Genomic DNA, 20,253 nt, shown 5'->3' on the forward strand with positions numbered 1-20,253 from the left:
ATAATTGCCTTGCTGGAAGGCTCAGGTTACTCGTCCCACCAGGAACAAGGTACCAAAACATTTTAGCAAGTTCTAGAAATGAGATTGAAGTCCAAAACCACCTGGAAGGCACCAGTTTGGGGAAAGTTGCTATAGTTGCTACCTCCCCCAGTTTGACCCCATGATCCAATGGCTGGCTACGCAAGTACAGGTAGGCCTTTCTCAATGTTACCTATAGAATAGCTTGCAATCTCGTATCTCTTCTTTCCATTAACCAGCAAGGGACTTGGTTGTGCTTGTAGTCTGTTGGAACCCAGCCATTGTAAGTAATTAAATGTGGGAAGCATATTGAGACGCTGTGGTGTGCTGTTGACAATATTGGCAAAACCCTGTGATGGTTGCCAGTTATGTTTTTTATTGCTGTAACGAATAAGTAAATGTGGCGTTCCTTGTACATTGATGTGGAGAATAATGCCCCCCACTTGCTACATACTAAGATAATTAATTATCTGATAGCAACCAATGCTAGAGATGAGAAATTGCTCTTAGGTGAGCTATTTGTTTTACGATTCAGCAATTCCTAGGATCCTAATTCACAATTTTCCTCTTTCATTGGCATTAAACAGTTTGCATTGAATTAGTTGTGCCACTTTGGTGCCTTCCAATATGAATGACAGATTTATGTATCTTGTTTATTATTGCTACAAATGTATCTGAAGTTCCTTGTCTTTTGGGATCTTATTTTTTCAGAAGCTGGTATACTGACGCCTACTCGGAGGAAGAGGAAACATGTTTTAAAGTTTGGACATGGTGGAATTCTAGATAGCGATGCCGCAGGAGTACTTGGTAACTTGCATATTGATTTGCATAGTGTTTGTCATTTATTTAACTGTGATGTAATTTAGTCAAGTGATGTAATTTAGTCAAGTGCTGTACATGTTTTCCAGGAATCTATACTTTCCCTTGCTCCAAATCCTAGCAACATTCAGATTTCAATATTTATTCCTAGTCCTCTTCAACTTGTAGGATATATTAAGGACATGTATGCAGTGCCATGGAGTATTTTTATTTATTTATTTATTACATTTATATCCCACCTTTTTTCCTCCAAGGAACCCAAGGCGGTGTACATAATCCTCCTCTCCATTTTATCCTCACAACAACAAACTTGTGAAGTAGGCTGTGTTGAGAGTCTGTGACTGGCCCAAAGTCACTTAGTGGGCTTCCATGGCTGAGTGAGGACTAGAATTCGGATCTCCCGACTCCCAGTCCAACACTTTAGCCACTATGCCACACTGGACACAAAGAACCTCAAACCTGGTTTTTAAGTCATAGGTTCTAGGAATCTCAATAGTCTTCTTAGCAACTGAGGCTTGCAGAACTAAGGTGTAATCAATCCTATGCATGTTTAGACAAAAAAAGCCCTACAACTCCCAGGATTCCCCAGCCAGCCAGAAGTTGTAGAACTTTTCCATAGAATTGCACCTTGAGGCTTTTCAGCTTAGAGGTCTCATGTGTCAGTCATATATGCCATACACAGTCAGGAATCTTAAGCATTGCTTACTTTCCTAGGTGAGGTTCAGAGTTTTAAAGACAAATTTAGAGAGTTTGAAGGGGTTACTAGTTACAGTGATTGCCGGAAGCACAAGTAAGTTATGCTCCCTGTTTTTGTGTGCTTGTCATAACATTTGAATAACAACTCTGTGGGGGAAAGTATAAGCTAATATCAGGACTTAGCTTCTATTTCCCTGTGTGTGCTTTTTTAAAAAAACACAGTTACAGCAGGCATGAAAATAGAAATCTCAACCCATTTGTGGTTCCTGTTTCCCTTTGGCCAGGAAATCATATTCTGTTTCCTGTAAGCAATTTGGCATCATAGGCGTGCACAGCACATTTCATTAGGTGGTTCAGCCAGGGATATTTTTTTAAGGTAAACATTGATTGAATATACAGTAATAAAGGACTTTTTTTCATTCATCAAACAAACGAAATAAACGAAAACTGAAGTAAACTGTATTTTTTTAATTAACAAATAATCTGTACTGCACTGTTGTAATTATTTGATTGGGACTGAAGTAGAGGAGCACTAATTTTACTGTACTTATTGTCTTTAAATATGTTTAAATATCCCACAGTTACCTTGCTATTCTATTTCTACAATTCTTTTTCTCCTGTCTATTTTTCATCCTCTCTCCGTTTTCAGGCTGCATCCTATGCACATTTCCCTCAGAGCAAGTTTGATTAATCTCAGTGGGGCTTACTTCTGAGTAGATGTACATAGGATTGTGCTGCAGCTCTGTTTTAAAGTGACACAAGATACACACATACCATGTTTACCAAAAGAATGGCTTGAAAAAAGGGGGTTGGACACCCTAAAATAAGCAAGGGCAGATAGGAATTGTTTTAGCAAGCATTCTGAAAAAGGTGCTGTTGAATGAACCCTCCTTAGCCAGGAGGTCCTGGGGGGCATTGCAGTTCTCCCCCTTTCCCCTTTCTTTTCTCTTGCTGGAGTCCAGACTGGGGTGGGTGGTGGGGCAGCGATGAGGAGAGAAGGCACAGCTTCTCTCTCTCTCTCTCTCTCTCTCCCAAACATTACAGTACCTGCAGGGCTGATGACGAGAGGAGGGCAGCAGCTCTGAAGGGGGGAGGGCCCCAATCTGCAGCTCCGGGCAATCTTACTACTTACAGAAACAGCCCTGCTCCTCACCTGGTGGGCCAGCCTGGCTGGCTGGGTGCTTTGCCGCCCGCCTCCCCACCTCAGCTCCACCACGTGCTGCTTCCTCTCTCTCTCTCTCTCTCCCAAACATTACAGTACCAGCGTGGCTGATGCTCCCACCTTGTTCAGCAACTGTCGCGAGAGGTCAGACAGAGCAGCTGGGAGCAGGGAGCGGCTGAGTGAGTGAGTGAAAGAGCGAGCAAGTGAGCTGGGGGTGGGCAGCAGCTGCACTGGTGAAAAAAGCCTTCCGGAGGAGGAGCGGGGTGGGGAGCAGCTGAATTTGTCGCTCTCTCCTACAGCTAGTACCGGCCCTGCTACTGCAACATGGCAGCGGCGGCAGATTAGGGTGTTCAACTGAACCCTTTGAACCTGTTTTACGCACGCCAATGTTTGGCATGATTGCTGTCAGTGAGCTGAGGCCTAAATATTCTAGAATGCTTTGTTGGGCTGCCATTTATCTTCTCATTAAAACAAGGATAGCATGGTGTTTCAGCCACATGGCTTTGATTATTTCCTACTCTTTGGAGTCATTAATGGGTTGGTGTGTGCTTGCCTAGGGACAGGGACAGCGCCAGACTATATTGCGCCCTAGGCAGGTGCGTTCTGAAGCCTCCGCCCCGCCCCCCCACTCGCTCACTCACCGCCCCCTCACTCATCCGCCCCCTCGCTCACTCACCGCTCCCCCGCCCGCCCCGCTCGCTCACCGCCCGTCCCCCGCCCCCCCACTCATTCGCTCACCGCCTGCTGCCCATACCTGCTCGCTGCTCTGACTCCCCCCTCGCTTGCCCACCACCCCTGCTCACTTGCTCACTCACCGCTCCCCCCATCCGCTCGCTCGCTCACCGGTCACCCCCCCCGCTTGCTCGCGCCCGCTGCCCCTGCCCGCTTGCTCACTGCTCCGGCTCCCCCCTCGCTTGCCCACTTGCTGCCCCGCCCGCTCGCTCGCCGCTCTGGCTCCCCCCTCGCTTGCCCGCTCGCCGCCCCCACCCGCTCGCTCACCGCTCCAGCTCCCCCCTCGCTCGCTCACTGCCTCCTTCGCTCGCCTGCCCACTCGCTCACTCACCGCTCCCCCCCTGCCCTCTCGTTCGCTCACCGCCCTCCCCCCGCTCACTGCCCCCTGCCCCCGCCTGCTCGCCGCTCTGGCTTCCCCCTCGCTTGCCCGCCACCCCCGCTCACTCGCTCCCTCACCGCTCCGGCTCTGTCCTCGTTCATCCGCTCACCGCCTGCTCCCTCCCGCTCCCGGCTTTGAAGCCAGGATACTGGGGTTGGGGGGCAGGGCGGAGGCTTTGAAGCGGCACACCTGGAAGTGGCTTCCTGGCGCGCCATACTGAAGCCTCTGCCTCCAACCCCAGCATCCTGGCTTCGAAGGAGCCGACGCTGGGGTTGGGCAGAGGCCGGGGCAGCTGCTTTGGAACAGTGCGCCCGGAAGCCGCTCTAGGAGAGCAACTTCCGGGTACGCTGTTCGGTGCCCTCGTTTGCTTGGCGCTCTAGGCCGCCGCCTGAGTTGCCTCTATGGCAGCACCGGGCCTGCCTAGGGAACTGTGAATTCCACCAATTCAAGATAATAGCCCTGCTTTTGTTACAAGATTGCTATTCCAGGATAACAGTTCTTACCTTGAGTTGCTGTCTCTTTCACTTTGGCTGCAGTCCTATCCCCAACTTACCTGGGAGTAAGCCCCATTGATCTAAATAGAACTTACTTCTGAATATACATGAATAGAATTGTGATCGTAACCTCTGATGTGTCACTTGAATGTGTAAACAGTTCAGAGGTGGGTAGTGAAATTGGACTTGTTATCTCAGGATAACAGAGGAGAAGGCCTTCTCCTTTAAATTGAGAGGTTTAACTTCATAGATATTATCAAATATTCAAACTTGGCTGAAGCGCAAATTGTCTGCTAGCTGTGAGCTGATGTTGCTGTGTAAAAACTCTCAGTTGATTGATTAACTGAATTATTTAAGCTATGCTGCTGATTTGATTGAGTGAATTTGTACTTTTGAACTTGTATTTCATGGACATTCATATGTCATTGTCTGAATAAACCTTGCATTGTTATTTTGTATCAGTATGTGCTCTCTAATTTCCTGTAATGTTGAGTTTTCTAGCAACTTGACATTTTTAGTTGATTTTTTCCCCTCTGGAAAAAAAACCAGCCTAAAGGCACAGGGTTTCCCCATTCAAGGGTGGGGGCAAAAATACTCCAAAACTCCAGAGCAGGGGTGGGCGGCTTCCGGGGACCATTTCCCAGCCCTAGAACCTGTCATGTGCTCCACCCCTCCCGCCCACTGCCAAAAATGTTGTGACGAATTGCTGAAATTGGGTGGTGACAAAAAAGCCCCATTTTCATATTAAAACAAGGCCTGTGGGGAGCATGCACATTGTGATAATGCATAATTGTGTTCCTGCAAGTTGTAGAGTGAAAAGGCAACTTTTCAAGTGAAAAAAACCTTTTTTTTTTTTTTTGCTGCTTTGCCTCTGAGATTTGGTGATGACGACTTGGGAGGTAGCAGGGACTGCAGAAAAGGTCAGGTGGGCTTCATACAGCCCACGGGCTGCATGTTGCCCACCTCTGCTCTGTAGGCTTCCAAAACATTGCTCTGTGAAGGTGCAAGAATCCATATAAGTGTGTGTGATGTCTACCAAGGGACATCAACTGTAGTTTAAGGATAAAATACAACATAAGTCCTGCTTAGAGTAGACCAATTGAAATGAATGAAATTTAAGTTAGTCATGACTAAAGTAAGTACCATTTTTCTCTGGGTGTACTCTAAGTTGGACTTAAGTTGGATTTTACCCTAAGTAACCTGTGTTTATCTCACTGTGTGATTGGCTTGAGAAGTGATTTGATTACAGTCAGGAAAAAGCAGGACCACTGGAACCCTTTAACCAGGACCACTGGAACAGCAAATGGTTACAAGTTCCAATTCTGTTCTGCCTTTGCTTGGCATGCCTCCTTTTACAGGCTACTGACGCTGGAGGAATGGATGCTTCTTGTTCACTGACAAAGACTGCAGACTCTTTAAAGTGGCTTAAAAGGCAACACTATAGAATTGCGGGCATTTTAGCAATAAGTTAGCTGCATTGCTTTTCTTCTTCAGCTCATTCGAAGATTAAGTTGAACTGAAGTAACTTTTCTTCTAGAAAATATTACCACCATTTAGATCAGTTGATTCTCTTAATGGAATGTACCAGAAGTGTGTGAAATAGTGCTTCTGACTAGTGTGATGCATTAAAAGCCAGCTATAGTGAAAACAGACGTAGCAGGAGAAGTTTTTTTGAAGTCATGTTTCTGTTTCTTCACAGTGGTTGGCATTGGAAAAGGAACTAAAATGTTGAGTAGCCTGTTGGCAGGTTCTAAGGTAAGCATATGGGACTCATCATGTTTTCCTCAATCCTCTCTTTCAAATCATGTGGGCAGCCTACCTAAGTAGAAAAACCTCCTCACTGTAGAGGTTCAGCTTGGGGGATTGTGGAGATGGGCAACGAGATGCACAGAGCGGGAGGGGGAAACAGGGTTCTCCGTGCTCTGTCCAATGTACAATTCTGTTTGAAGCGGAAGGTGAACTTCTGAATTGCCTTACTCTAACTTTTAAACAGCTTTGACAAAATAAGCTCAACTAAAAGGGGGTCTCCAGGAGGCTTAGGCTACATTTGAATCCTAGTTATACGCATTCTAGGTAACTGTTCTAACTGCTGTATTCTTTTGGCTTAGATCCTAAGATACTCACAGAAAGAAAATTCCCCACTTTTTCCTCTCCCCAACAGCTCTTTTCATATTATGGGCAGGAGTGGGCAATCCTCTTGAGAAGCACAGTGCGCTTGCAAGGGGAACGAAGGCATACAAAACATTCCTTCTGTGACTTCCTTAACTTAACTGATCTTAGGATCAAGGCATCTATGTCCCTTGCATCACTTTTTGCCACCCATTTAATGGAACGGTTACCACCCCTCCCTTGAATCGATAATGTTGAAATGTAAGTTGAGTTGCGGCTTACTTTCACGTGCTTTGACAACTCAAATTCTGAATGGGACCACATGTTGGGGTGAGGGTGGGGATATGGGGTTGTAACACCTTATTTCTCTGTAATGCTAATAGAGGGGAAGGGAGATTCCCAAGGGAGAATTTGCAACCAAGGTGGGGGTGCTTAGCTGCATTTCCACCTGCGGATTTTCCACTTCAAGTGTTCCCTAACAACTGTGATATGTAGTTTGGTTCTGAAGCCAGAAGAAGATGGCTATAGGGGAAAACATAATGAAGATTCCAAACTAATTGAATTAGTCCTTGCTGGGTCCTGCAGGAACCAGGTTACACCTAAGATTCGTAAGAGTATTGATTCTGTTCTAATCACACAGACCAAGCCACCTACACTTATGAGCACCAAACATTTCCTACTATAGTTGTGATAATAGGAGCAAGTGTCTGCGTCTGACTCTGTTGCTTTTCTTGTAAACTACTTCCTTGGTTTTCCATAAGCCTTGTGTCAAAAGCATAATTTCATAATTGGGGCATCTCCTGGGAAGAATGGTCCCTCAGGGGTTTAAATTCAGTTCTGGTTACGATTGCTCAATCGCATTGACCTTCAAAAGGAGGAATAAAATAAATATATAATTTGTAAAGTGCAGCTATGTTTGACTTGAACTTTGACTTTAAGATTTTTTATCAGATTTTTAATGTGCTGTTAATTTTTTATTACTTTATGTTTTCAAATTGCCACTGTATCATCCTAGTTTCAGAAATTAAAATATCTCACTTTGTGGATGTGACTTTCTGCAGTTTAGAATTTCATTGCAAGCTTACTCATTTTCTTGCTTTATCAAAAGAAGGTTGACATTCTTTAGATAGCAGTTGAATCTAGATTTGATAATTACTTCAGTGCTTTTAGGGCGCAATCGTATCCCAGTGCTCGTAGGCCTCTGAACCTGGAAGCTTACATGCATCCAATGCAGATTTGGAGGAGTTCCATAGGTGATCTTTGCCTCTGCGCTTCTCCTACTCTGTGTTTTCGCTAGATGGGCTTTTTTGCCCATCTAGCTGGAGCACTGCAGAAACCCACAGATACGGCCTGTTTACCTCCTCTCTGAAATCACTTTTGTGATCTTGGAGAGGCCACTTGCGCAGTTCTTTCTGCAGTGCTGGCGAGCCGAGCGGGGAATGTGAATTCCTGGCTCTGAGGTTGGAGTGCTGTCTCTGATCTCGGATCCAGGAATCTGAAATAGCCTGTGGCCCCACAGATGCTGTTTAGAGGCCATGGGATCACTCCCCCATTCTCCTTTCTCATTGTTGTTTCATTTCCTGCTCTCTTTATCTTTTTTTGAGTTATACTTTGATCCTCTTACTAAGTCATTTAAGTTTAGCAACTCCTAATTCTTCTCCTCCTCAATTATCTTTACTTTCTCTTTGTAGCATCCCCTACATGAGGCTATTTCTCCAGTGGTGTAGTGGAGCCCGGGCTCACAGAGAGACACAATGCTGGCACTTCTTTTATTAGCAGGGATGCTGATGTCATCTGTCGTGGGGGTGGGTGGGTTCTGCTTCAGATCTTCCTGATCCCTCTGAGCTTAGCTGCAATCTTTGCAGGACCTTGCGGGGGTTGGGGGATAAATTTTCTCAGCAACAATGTATTGTTCCCTGTTACAGTGCAAAGTATTTTGGGGTGGCTTGGGCTTGAGCTTTACCAAAGTCCTGCTCCTGGGGAGATGAAAACTTCTTGAACTGGTTTGTTGATATGGATCAACATAACTTACTGAATTTTTGGGCTGTCCTTGTGGGTGTGGCTATGAGGACTGTTATGCTGAGTGCCTGCACTTCAAAATGTATCACTGCACCATTGCATTTCACTGCTTGTGTTCTTTGTATTATTTGTCTGTCTTGCTCCTCTGTTTTCATCCATCTCGGTCTCAGCCTTGATTTGCTTTCTTATTGTTACCTTTGTTCATTTGCTAGGCATGCTGAATGTTGGAAGCACTCTGATTTTCTTAATCATGAGTTTATGCTCTTATTTCGTCTGTCTTCTGCTAAACTATATTACGTCTCAAAATCATTTTCTTGCAGCATTCTCCCCTCAGGATCTTTTTCGTGGGCTGTTAATTCCTTTGTCTATCCTTCTTTCCTCCGCAACTCATAGTTTTGCTCAGCTGTACCTTTCTCAGGTTTTTGGACTCGCTTTTTATGTTTGTCCGCATGTTGGTTGAAATTGTAGCAAGGGATGAAGACTGCTCCCACTGGCCCCACCTTCAGTGTATTAAGGGGAAGGAGAGAATAGCCTGTGTCTACGTACAGCTGTGTGATCCTGTATTTACAGTCAGGAACTCTGGTGTAACTAGGGGTCCCCATAGTGCATACAGTTGTATGTGCAGGTTTCCCATTCTTATTTTGTGCTAAATGTGTGGAGGAGGATGATGATGATAATAATAATAATTCTTACCCGGCTCTCCGTTTGGATCAAGGCGGGAAACAACAATAAGTATAAATACATAAAATTGATTAAAAACCTAAATGAATGGTGCCAGGAGGCATGATTTGCTCCTTGTCCACATGTTCAGTCAGTGTGTGGACAGAATGTGAGAAGGCTCCAGGCGCCTGTCCACTTCTCTTCTTTGTGAACCTCCGCTGTCATGTTCTATTCCTTGCTTTTTCTTAAACAGATGGCCCCTTCCTTTGGACTTTAAATATGCTTACGTTTTTCCAGTTTTTTAAAAAAGCTATCCTTGATCAATTTTTTAAAAAATTGTCCTTGATCCTTCTTTGGCTATTATCCAGTTTTCCATTCTTTGGTGATTTAATGTATTTTTTCTCTGTGTTTGCATTTTTATCTCATTGTACCTAATCATCTATCAATCTGGTTTCCATGCTAACCATTCAGCTGAAACTGCTTCACTTAAATATGTTTTAATCTGTCCAGATTGCAACTAAATTATTCTTTCTTCTTCTTCTTGACCTATCATTTGCTTTTGGTACTGTTGATGATTCACTGGTTTTTATTGTGTGATATTGGGTTTTGCAGCTCTCTTCTGTCTTGGTTTTCCTCTACAATTAGATGTTTCAGTTAATACATCTCTTGTTTTTATTAATCTCTCTGTGTTTGTTTTTTATTCATCCTTTGGGTTATCTTATTTAGTTCTTTGCTATCATATCTATGCTACTGGTATTCCGTTACTCATTTCTGTCCCCAATTTGTCCTCCTCTTTGTTTGTTAATCTTTCATCTTGGCTTGCTATTTCCTCATTGTTGTCTGCTTACCCTTTGAAGTCACATCTTTCAAAGGCAGAATTTCCTTTTCCCCAAGATTTCTCTTTTCCTATTCCTATTGATGATATCATTTCTCCTTTTCCTCATGCTGGTTTTCTTAGTATTATATTTGATCCTTTTCTTTCTTCTTCGGTTTTATCATTTATATAAATCCTCTCATTTCCAGTTGTGAACTGGTACTAAAATGTCTTCCTTTTTCTGTTGATTCATCTCATACTTTGGTTAGTGCTTCGGTTTTGTCCCAAGTGGATTATTGCAGTGCTCTTCAAGCTGATCTTCCTGTTCCCATTCCAAATCATTAGGTTCTATTTTATGTGCTGATGCCTGTCTTATATTTTGTGTACACAAGTATCTCATGTTTTTCTGATTTTAAGTTCTTTTAATTGGGAGAATGAATGTTCCTTTCATATTCAATTTAAGATTTTATTATTTACAAATGCATTCTTGATCTACCTCTTAATATTTCTCATCTCTGACTTCTTTATGTTCTCTTCCTTGAGTTTAGTTGGCTTCTGGTTGTTTGTTGCTTATCACTCCTTATTTCTTTTACTAGCCAAAACATTTCCAATTTATTCTCCCCCTTTCTCCTCCTCTTCCTTTTTTTTTTATTGAGTTAACTGATTGGGCCCAGTCTATACTAAGTCATGCTTAAGTTAGTAATCATTAACTTGTCTCACTGACTTCAGTGGGACTAAGTTGTGACACAACCCATTGATTTCTGCTGGCATATATCTACTTTTTGCCTCTTTTTTTATTAGAGCACATTCCTGTCCGGATAGTTGCCAGCCTCTGAAATCCTCTCTTCTGTGCTGCTATTGTCCTGCATTTTTACCTAGATGGGCAATTTAGTCTGTCTAGAAGTGGCTTTAGGGAGGGAGAGGGAAGAGAGCTGGAGACTCAAAAGGAAGCTGCATAAATCAGCTTCTGCGGTCTCCTCTTCTCCATGGGATCACCCCCCTTTTCCCCCTCTTCTCAATCCATTTCTGAGTGTGGCAAGAACCACACCAGCTACAAGGGGGAACGAGAGGTGGCAGGGAGATCTGTTTCTGGGGTCGGAGCCCTGGTTCCGGACTTGGTTCCCAGAAACTAAAGAATGCAGTGGCCCTCTAGACAGTGTCTAGTGGCCATAGGATTGCTTCCTTAGTTTATCTTTGGTATTTTGTCTTGGTCTAAATTAGACTGTAAATCCATTGAGCAGATCCTGTTTTCTATTGTGTTTTTATACAATGCCTACTATTTTATTTTTGTATATACTATTTTATAAATAATGTATACAACTCCCCACCCCCATACAAAGACATATTTTCCAGAGATTTTTAGTATGCATAATTTATAATCTCACCAAATGAGGAAGATCTACCACAAGCTTAATTTACCATTTGAAAAATTGAGAGGGGAGAGTTGTGTGACATGACTCTTCCACCTCAAGTGTTTCCATCATTTATAGCCAGTGGACCATACTCGACAAACTCGTGAGACAATGTCACATTTGAAAAGTTAATTGCAATATGCATCGTGCTACATTGAAATACTTCTGGGTCTCAAAGGCTACCGTTTCCATCCATTTCTTTTACTAAGGGGTGGGGCATTGAGGAAGCTCCATTTGTTCTCCAGTTCCTGCTGTAAGTATTAAAAGGCAGGTTTAAAATACAACTTGTCTTAGAGAGGACTATGTTAAGAGTCAACAACGTCTAGCTTTTTGTGAGCTGTTTGTTTTTTCATCATAGAAGGCAAGGCGGTTTGCTTTGGTGCCATGCTTGAACAGAAGTGACAGTCAGGGAGTTGTAAATCGGCTGTGCCTGAGCATGTATCGGATGGAGGCCCTCCTCAAGGACAAGGACTGGCTCTATTGGCCAGCAGTGCCATGGTATTCTTAACCTCTTTTGAGTATCCCTGACTGCTATAGAATTGCTGCTAGAGAGTTGGAATTCAGTCAGTTGTTCCAATTTGAGTTGCCTTCCGAGCTCCAGGCAGGACATTTCAGGCATTGCCCCTAGGATTAGCAGTTAGCTCGCACTGTGTACAGGCCCTTGCCCATAATATAAGGATTATGAGTAGCTACTGTTAGAATACCTTGTAGCTGCCATACCTAAGGCATTTCCAGTATGAAGGTGATTTTCAAGGGGGAAAATGCTTTCTGGAGTATATGTAGGATGCATTTCCTACTGAGTGCACTCTTTTTCTTAGAAATTTCTGGGGCATCAGGGTGTTGGACGCTTAACTTATACATTTGTACAGCTGAATTAATTGCAGTCATGATATGAAGAACCCTAATCTTGAATTCTCGTCTATTCTCCTCCCAAAAGATCTGGTCCAATGAAGGCTAGAGTGGAATTCTAATGGAGTTCTACCTATCCCCTTATATATAGCCTGTGGTACATGCTTTGGTCTTGTTGTTTTTTCAGTTTCATATACACTATTGGTAGTAGCCATAAACTTGCTGGGTATGGAGAAAGTACAGTTAATGTGCATGTTGTGTTTGGAGTGTGGGAACATATTAATCTAATATGCATGAATATGCTGGACACAGCTGGAGGACATGTTACATTTCCTCTTTGATACAGCTTATGAAATTTCTGGTGTGAGATTAGTAGTGGCAGTTCCTTGGTTGCTTTGGAAATTAACTTTGGTTAATTGAGATCTCAATTTGTACACATCGGTAAATCTTAAATGAGCGTTTAGTCTTCCCAATGCCTGAGAAACAAGACAGGAACATTTTAATCTCTGGCTATGTAAATACAGCTTCGAATGTGGATCAGACAGCAACTTAGCTTGAACTCTTACAGCGTAATCCTAAACATGCCTACTCAAAAGTAGTCCCATTGAATTCAATGGAATTGCACTCTTAATGGTGTAATCACGAGATCTGAGCACATCACATTTAAGGATTAGGTTTTGTCTTTAAAACTGTCACAACTGCATTTATAAAAGTTAAAAATTGTTTCAATTAAACAAATCTAATGTGACGTTATTGGATGGAGGGAAATTCCGCCAAAATGACAAAGTAGCTCAGCCTAGTATCGGCACCTGTTGTGCAAGAATAGTTTGTAGAATTCATAGGGGAATAGAAGTAGGGAATGATAGACTAACAAGCACAAGGTGAAGTTCTAGGCAGAGCTGGATTAACTTTAAAAGGTAGTCAGTATTTGTACAGTGCAGTGCTGGGTCAAGTTTATTTTGCCCCTCTTTAATTAGGGTGTTCTGCTTCACTTTCCATGAAGCTAGCAGTCGATATGCTCTGGAGAGGATGTACAAGAAGCCTGAATGGCTGCTGAAAATGTTAAACAGTCTAAGCCTTCCTCTCCCAAATGTACTGCCCCACGGCAACTGTTTCAATTATTTCTGGTGATGCCCAATATCATCCAACATCAGTTGTATCTCATCTCCACCAGAGGTAGCAATTGTTGGCACTGATTATACCTAGATAATAGCCAAGCACAATTCTGCTACTGGATACCATCTATTCAGATTTATTTAACTGTGTTCTACATAATTTAGTTTTGATTCTTCCATGCAAAGGTAGCCCTAGTTCCCTCAGATAGATGAGGCCCGAGTGTTTTCAGTTTGCCCTGGAGATGTAGGGCCCAGTGTGAGTCGTCTTATCTGTACTGTGATCTCCATTGCACAGGCTAGTTGAAAATCTGCTGTTTGGAAAATGGTCACAGGCTAACTGGTTTTTATCTGAACCCCAGGAGCTTCACTGACTTGCAGAAGATTAGAATTGACTTCCCTGCATTAATTGTGACTTCTCATTTAAACAGGAGGTGAACTGAGCATTTGATCACAAAGGTTGTCATCTCTCTAGAGAGGATTTTTATCGAAATGTCACTTGGATAACATCAAATTCAGGCTCCCAATGGCCTCCGAGGTTAGGGATGAAAAAAGAAGAAGGGAACAAGGGAGATGTTATCTTCCATGGTCTTAAACAACTTGCACTTTTTATAGCTAAATTCCCAAGGATCTCCAAATGGGCAATGGAAACCATTTTAATTAGTTGTCTAAAAGGGGACTCTACTCTGCTACTCTGTGTCTGCTACTCTGACACAGACTTGTTGCCAAAGGAACACTTGGAGGGAAATGGCTTACTTTCCTCTAGAGTAAGACTGTTGCCAGCTTACAGGATTTTTGTGACGTCCTTCTCTAGTCACTGATTCCATGTTTTTAAAGCGACATGCACCTAATTCTAGATTTGCGCACCCTTCACACTTGGTAAATGTACACATATATTTTGTTATATATAGTTAAAACCAGTCTAAAGGTCAAAGAGCCGTTTCATGCAGTGTGTTAAAACTAGTGATGTACATTATTATTTATTATTTATTTATTTATATAGCACCATCAATGTACATGGTGCTGTAAAACAGTAAATAGCAAGACCCTGCCGCATAGGCTTACATTCTAATAAAACCATAATAAAACAATAAGGAGGGGAAGAGAAATGGATGCCGTCTGGAAGCAGGGATTCCTGGTGAGCAACATATCATGAATGGCAGTTGTGTTTTACTTGTCTCCTTGTTGTGTACTGCATTGCACTTGGGTTTTATATGTAGAACCATGAGAGCCCAAAACTCAAAAGCAAGCAAGCTTGATACTCCTGAGATTCCAACAAGCCTGCAGCTCCCTTACAAGTACTTCAGGAGACTGACAGCTATTTAGACCTATTTTATTAAGCTGGTTCACTGTGGAAGGATCCACTTCTCTGTTGTCACCAATGTGCTTCTCTTTTTCATTGGTTGTACCCTGGTTATAGAGTTCCCTCCCTAGAGAGGCTCACCTGGTGCCTACATTGGGATCTTTTCATCCTCTTGGGCTTTTAGGTTTGTTTTTCAAAAAAGTGTTAATACTTTTTATATTTTGTGCCTTTGTTATCCTTTGCTGTTGGATTTATTTTGGTTTTATTCTGTGGCTGCCTTAATTTCTTTCAGATTTTAAATTATGTTTTATTATATTTGTGTGTTTTGTGGTTTTAATCTTTACTTGTGAAATGCCCAGAGAGATTTGGGTATTGGGCAGTATAGAAATGCCATAAATAAATAAATGGCCATATGTTGAACTGGAGCTAATAACAGTAAGTAATGTGTTTGATGGCTTTCTCTTCTTGAAGAAGGGATTTTTACATGTCCCCAGCATTTTGTATTCTTGTGATGCTACATATCCAGCAATATGCACTTTGGCCAGGCATACTTAGCATGATAAGCTATTCATTCTAATGGAAATGCTAATTGATGGCAAAGATGTAAATTTTTAGCAATAGGCAGTTTTACTGATGTTTGGGCAAAGCAGTCCTTCCTGGAACCTATTAAACACCTGCAGAGTGTGAGTAATTATTGCAAATGATGATAAACAATTTTAAATTGGATCCGAGTTCTCGGGAATGTATTTAAGTCTGAAGACTAGCTTTGCTGAGCAAATAAAGATTTAAGGCCACTTTATTAGGGTGACTTGCTGCTTTGTTGTCTGTAAAGCTGAATTTTTTCTATTATACTCAGTGTTCTATTTTAAGGTCTATTCATCTGATGGAGAGGATAAATCTTCCTGTAAGGAGTAAGATGTGTGGCCATGCTGCCTACTAATAGCTTTTTGCAAATGACATCAGTTGGTCTGAAAGTTGTTTCTCTGTGGTGTTAGATTGGTGATGGCTCATTTGCCCAGCCAAATCATCACTAGATGTTACAGTCATCAAGTGATTAACGTGCATGTGTGAACAAATGTCGTTTGCCATTTGATAGAATCTACAACTCTCAAGGAGAAAGATTGATGCCTTTACTTGCAAAGAAAAGTACTCACACTGTAGTCTTATGCATACTTTCTTGGAAGGCCTCCTTGAAAACAGCGAAAATTCTGGGTAAACGTGGGTAGGATTGAGCTGTCAGTGAGCTTCTATCAGTACCAAGTAGATGGGATAAAGAGAACTGTGATCACTGCTACTAACAACAGAGCTGCCTGAGATTTTCCATAGCAGATGTAGTCTGACCATACTTGTGAAGCACCCCCATGGACCAATGATGTTTACAAAGCAAGGTGTAAACACTTAAGGAGCAACTAATCTGTATTAAATGATCCTGTGTATGCACTCTTGCTTAAATACATAAGATGGGCCTATGGATCAGGTCACATTCTGCCTAGACTGCTAGTTGCCTTGGCAATATATACTTCCAGTATCAGAGGCAGCATATTTCTGAGTACCTATTGCTAGGGAACACAAGCAGGAGGATGCTATTGTGCCCATGTCCTGCTTCTGGGGTTCTCATAGGTATCTAATTGGCCACTCTGGGAAACAGTTTGCTGGACTAAAGAGGCCTTTGGTCTGATCCACCACAGCTGCTCTTTTGTTCTTAGACCAGCATCCTATACTACCATTGGTGCACTACAACCTGTCTTCTGCTCACCTTGTTCTACAGTACCAAGGCGTCCATAAATCTAAAGTTCAAAAAGCTGCAGTACACATTTGGGTTGCCACAGAGGTGTTGCTAAAATGCAGGAGATCTCGGGTTCAACCTCCAGCATGTCCAAGTAGGGCTAGGAAAGAATCCTACCTGAAACCCTGGAGACTCACTGCAGGTCAGTTTCAACAAAACTGGGCTAGATGGACCAATGGTCAGACTCAGGGCCTTGCTAGACCAGGCGTTAGCCGGTGTGAGGCCCGGTTTCCCTCCTGTGCATCCAGGGGACTCCGGGGTCAGGCCGCGCTGAAACCTGCCTTAAGCCGGCATAAGCGAATTCGCTTATGGCCCGGGGGCTGCAGAATGTCTAGCAGGGTCCGTGGCTTTTTGTGGCTGCTCGCTTACTCGCGAGTAGCCAGGAAAAGCCATGGACTGGGCACAGTGCTCATATGAGCACTGTGCCCATCGGGCCGGGGGGGGGGAGAGAGGGGCGGGGGGGAAGACCGGACCTGGAAGGAGAGGGGGGGAAGGCCGGACATCGGGGACGGGGGCGAGGGAAGGAGAGCTGGGGACAAGGCATCGGGGATGGCGCACGGGGGGGGAAAGCCGGGCATCGAGGATGGTGTGGGGGGGAAAGCCGGGCATCGGGGATGGCGTGGGGGGGGAAAGCCGGGCATCGAGGATGGCATGCGGGGGGGGGGGGGATGCCGGGCATCAAGGATGGCACGGGGGGGGGAAGCCGGGCATCGGGGATGGGGGGAGGACGGGCGAGCGAGGGGGAGGGGGTCATCGGGCATTGGGAGGGGGTCATCGGGCATTGGGAGGGAATCAGGGGCAGGGGGAGTGGGGGGGGCTTTATTGTTTAAAAAAGAAGCACTTACCTTCTCCGGCGCACATGGTCCCTTTAAAAAAAACCACGGCCGACGCTACGGGGCTTCCTGTTGCCCTATCACATTGTGCGTCTAGAAGCTGGCGACGGCGTGCGCTAGCTAGCTCTAGCGTGCCGTCGCCCCTCCTCCCTGCCGGCTTATCCGGCAGGTCTAGCAAGGCCCTCAGTATAAGGCAACTTTCTGTGTTCTAATTCATATATCATTACCTAGTCAATAATGTGTAATGATATGGAAATCAGTGAACAGATTTTCATTCACTGGAAGGGTGTGGAAAATTAATCTTCTGATTGCTGAGAAAGAGCCTGCATTCTGATGTTTATGTACTTCTCCCTTCCAGTACACATGAAAGAAGTGGACTAGAAGTTACACTTCAGGTTAGCAGCAACCATCATTTGCCATTGTATACAAATGCGACGATCTGTAGTTTGCCTGTAAACCAGGATCCCAAACTAAAGTCAAATCCTGGTTTGTATATTGGTATGTCATTGTTTGCTGCATTTGAATGCAATAACAACTATGGCTTGCTGCTCAGCAGAAGCTTCTGATCTCTTCTACTCACATGGAAAACGGGAGGAGGGAGAAGATAAGCCTGAGATTCACCTTTACTTGTGCACATAATGGAAAACTCAGTTAAAACTCAGTGGCTGCATTCAGACAACACGATAGTCAACGGTGGGGTAATAATCAGCTCGACAGTTGTTTATCTAGGGGGTACTACCCACATAACATAATAATCAATTGTGGTGTGGATTAGGATCAGCATTGAGTTGACTATTAGTCCACGCTGAGATAATTCACTCATCCCTTGTCCTCTCTCCCCTCTTAGTCCTCCCTCTAGTATCCCATCAGATATTGCTGTCCAAAATCTATCCTGCCAGGTGGACTAGAGCAGCAGCCACCACTTTGACAGCTCTTGCATTGCAACTCTGTGGCCGAGGAAATAACCAATGGTGCCCTCCACACAACACGATAACCCATGGTGGGTTAAATAACCAGCCATCCATTATTTAAACCACCACTGGTTATCATGTTGTCTGAACCCAGTCAGTTGTAAAATAATAAATATTATATTAATAAATATGACAAGGAATAATAAATACAACAAGAAATAATAAGTACAGCAAGGACTGATCCAAGACCAGTGTGAAAATAGTGCTTCAATTTTAGCATGCTGACATAGTGTTAAAATTTAGAAAGAGTGAGTCTTTTTAACAGAACTACTTAACAAGATGTTCTAGTTCTGTGCAGCCTTCCACAATCACTGTGTCTACGCTTTCCAGTGTCCCGTGGGTATTTGATCCAGTGTAATTATCCCTTGCAGGCACTCTTTTTAAATGGTATGGTCTTTTACCTTCTTTCCTCAGTGTTGGGTCACCCTGTAAGTTAGTCCAGTTCCAAAATAGAAGTGGATGTACAGGGTCAAAATGTCTGGCTACTTGGAAGGTAAAGATGTGATAGTTTTTCAGCAGTGACAGAACAATTACAGCATCTTGCAGTAAAAAAAAGAAGGATAAAAAATAGCTTAGTATTAGTACAAAGTCAGCTTTTTCTCTCTGGAGAAAATTTATTCTAGAAGAGAGATGTAATGTTGCTCTGTATTAAGACACGTTGGCTGTTAAATTTAAATGTGCTTTCTCCATATATAACCTGCTCTAGGCCTCCAGACTTTGCCCTTTGGTTTTGAATTGTTGAACTCTGTTTTTATAATCTGATCTTCAGTTTTGAAATCCTTTGATACTGTAATTCAGATGGAATAATTCTTACGTTCTCCCTTTTCCTGTCTTACGTATGAGGAGAGAAGCCTCTATTTTGAGATAATATTTTTACATTTTCGTTACTAATTGTGACGCTTGGTTAAGAGAGTGAGGCTTTTCACATGATACGAAAGCTCACCGTGGATTATTTAACCAATGGTGAGGCTGCGGCTCATGCAACCACCATTTTGAATTTGCAACCTCCACTCGGAGCTTGTTGTGTCATGCAAATCTAACAAACATAGGTTATGTGAAGGTTGTTTAACCCTAAAACACATCATGGGCTATGCAAAGGTTGTTTAACGTTCACATACTTGCCAGGTTCATATGACATGACAACCCCTGAGTGGCATTTGCATATGCTTTTTGGATAAATAAATCATTTTGAATTCATATATTTTGTTTTTATTCTTAGTCAGTTGTCTACTAGGTGTGCATGGAGATAATGTAAATATGACATCTGGCCTCACTTATGACTGAGAACTATACATTATGGATGTGCTAGAGAATCCCATGAGCAGAATTCTGCTTATGAGACGTTCTGCTGGAGGAATGGGAGGAGGCAAATTGAATTGATTTCCTTCCCCCCTGCACCCCCAGTGCCATCTTGCAAACTGTTCAAGAGCGTCCCCTAACCTTCTGGAGCAGCTTTTGGCAGGGAGTGGGGGTGGGAAGTTCACAGAGGAAGAGGGATTCAGTTAAAGTTACTACAGCTGGATCTGTTTCTTCTGTGATCAGGCTGTGATGTAGGAACATAAAAAGATGCCATTTGCCTGTCTAGCCTGGTATTGTCCAAATCCAGTCTTACTGTTGACAATACATTAACTCATGATGGTTTAAATAAACCACAATGATTTATTTAGCCCATTATGGTTTAGCATGTCATCTGTGAGCTTTTTTTTTTTTTTTTTGGTCCCCCCACCAATAAGCACCCCTGGAAACCCATGATCTGCAGTAAGGGTTATTTTACTTATTGTGGGTTAGTGTGTGTCATCTGTCATGCCAACATGGGTTACAGAGATCACCTACAGAGCCATTCTCCAAGAGTGTCCAAAGATGCTGCCGCCACTTTGAGCAATTTATGAGCAAACTTGTTTTTCTGCCACATTTAGCTGTGTCTCCCACCTCCAAATAAGTGTCCCTGAACCGGCATGGTTCCCAATTCCCAAATGGTTTCACGTGTGGCTAAATCCCCACTTTTGCTGTACACGGGCAGAGAAGGGGACCTGGCAAAGGCTTGAAAATTCTCAAAGGAAGCTGGGATACCTGCCCAGCTGGCAG

General features: G+C 43.3%; 1 protein-coding gene across 2 annotated transcripts in view; it reads left to right on the forward strand.

Moving 5' to 3' along the window:
* The window catches only part of TRUB1 (TruB pseudouridine synthase family member 1), a 40,489-nt gene that overhangs the window by 1,549 nt on the left and 18,687 nt on the right, over positions 1-20,253 (forward strand). For both annotated transcript variants that reach the window (XR_010025734.1, XM_063132701.1), the window contains exons 2-3: positions 730-825; positions 6,000-6,055. Coding sequence is in view for 1 of the 2 variants with exons in the window: in XM_063132701.1 (XP_062988771.1) it covers positions 730-825; positions 6,000-6,055 (152 nt within the window). In the remaining variant the exon portion in view is untranslated. The remainder of the gene's footprint in view (positions 1-729; positions 826-5,999; positions 6,056-20,253) is intronic.

This window comes from Elgaria multicarinata, chromosome 8 (genome assembly GCF_023053635.1).
Source record: "Elgaria multicarinata webbii isolate HBS135686 ecotype San Diego chromosome 8, rElgMul1.1.pri, whole genome shotgun sequence".
NCBI lineage: Eukaryota > Metazoa > Chordata > Lepidosauria > Squamata > Anguidae > Elgaria > Elgaria multicarinata.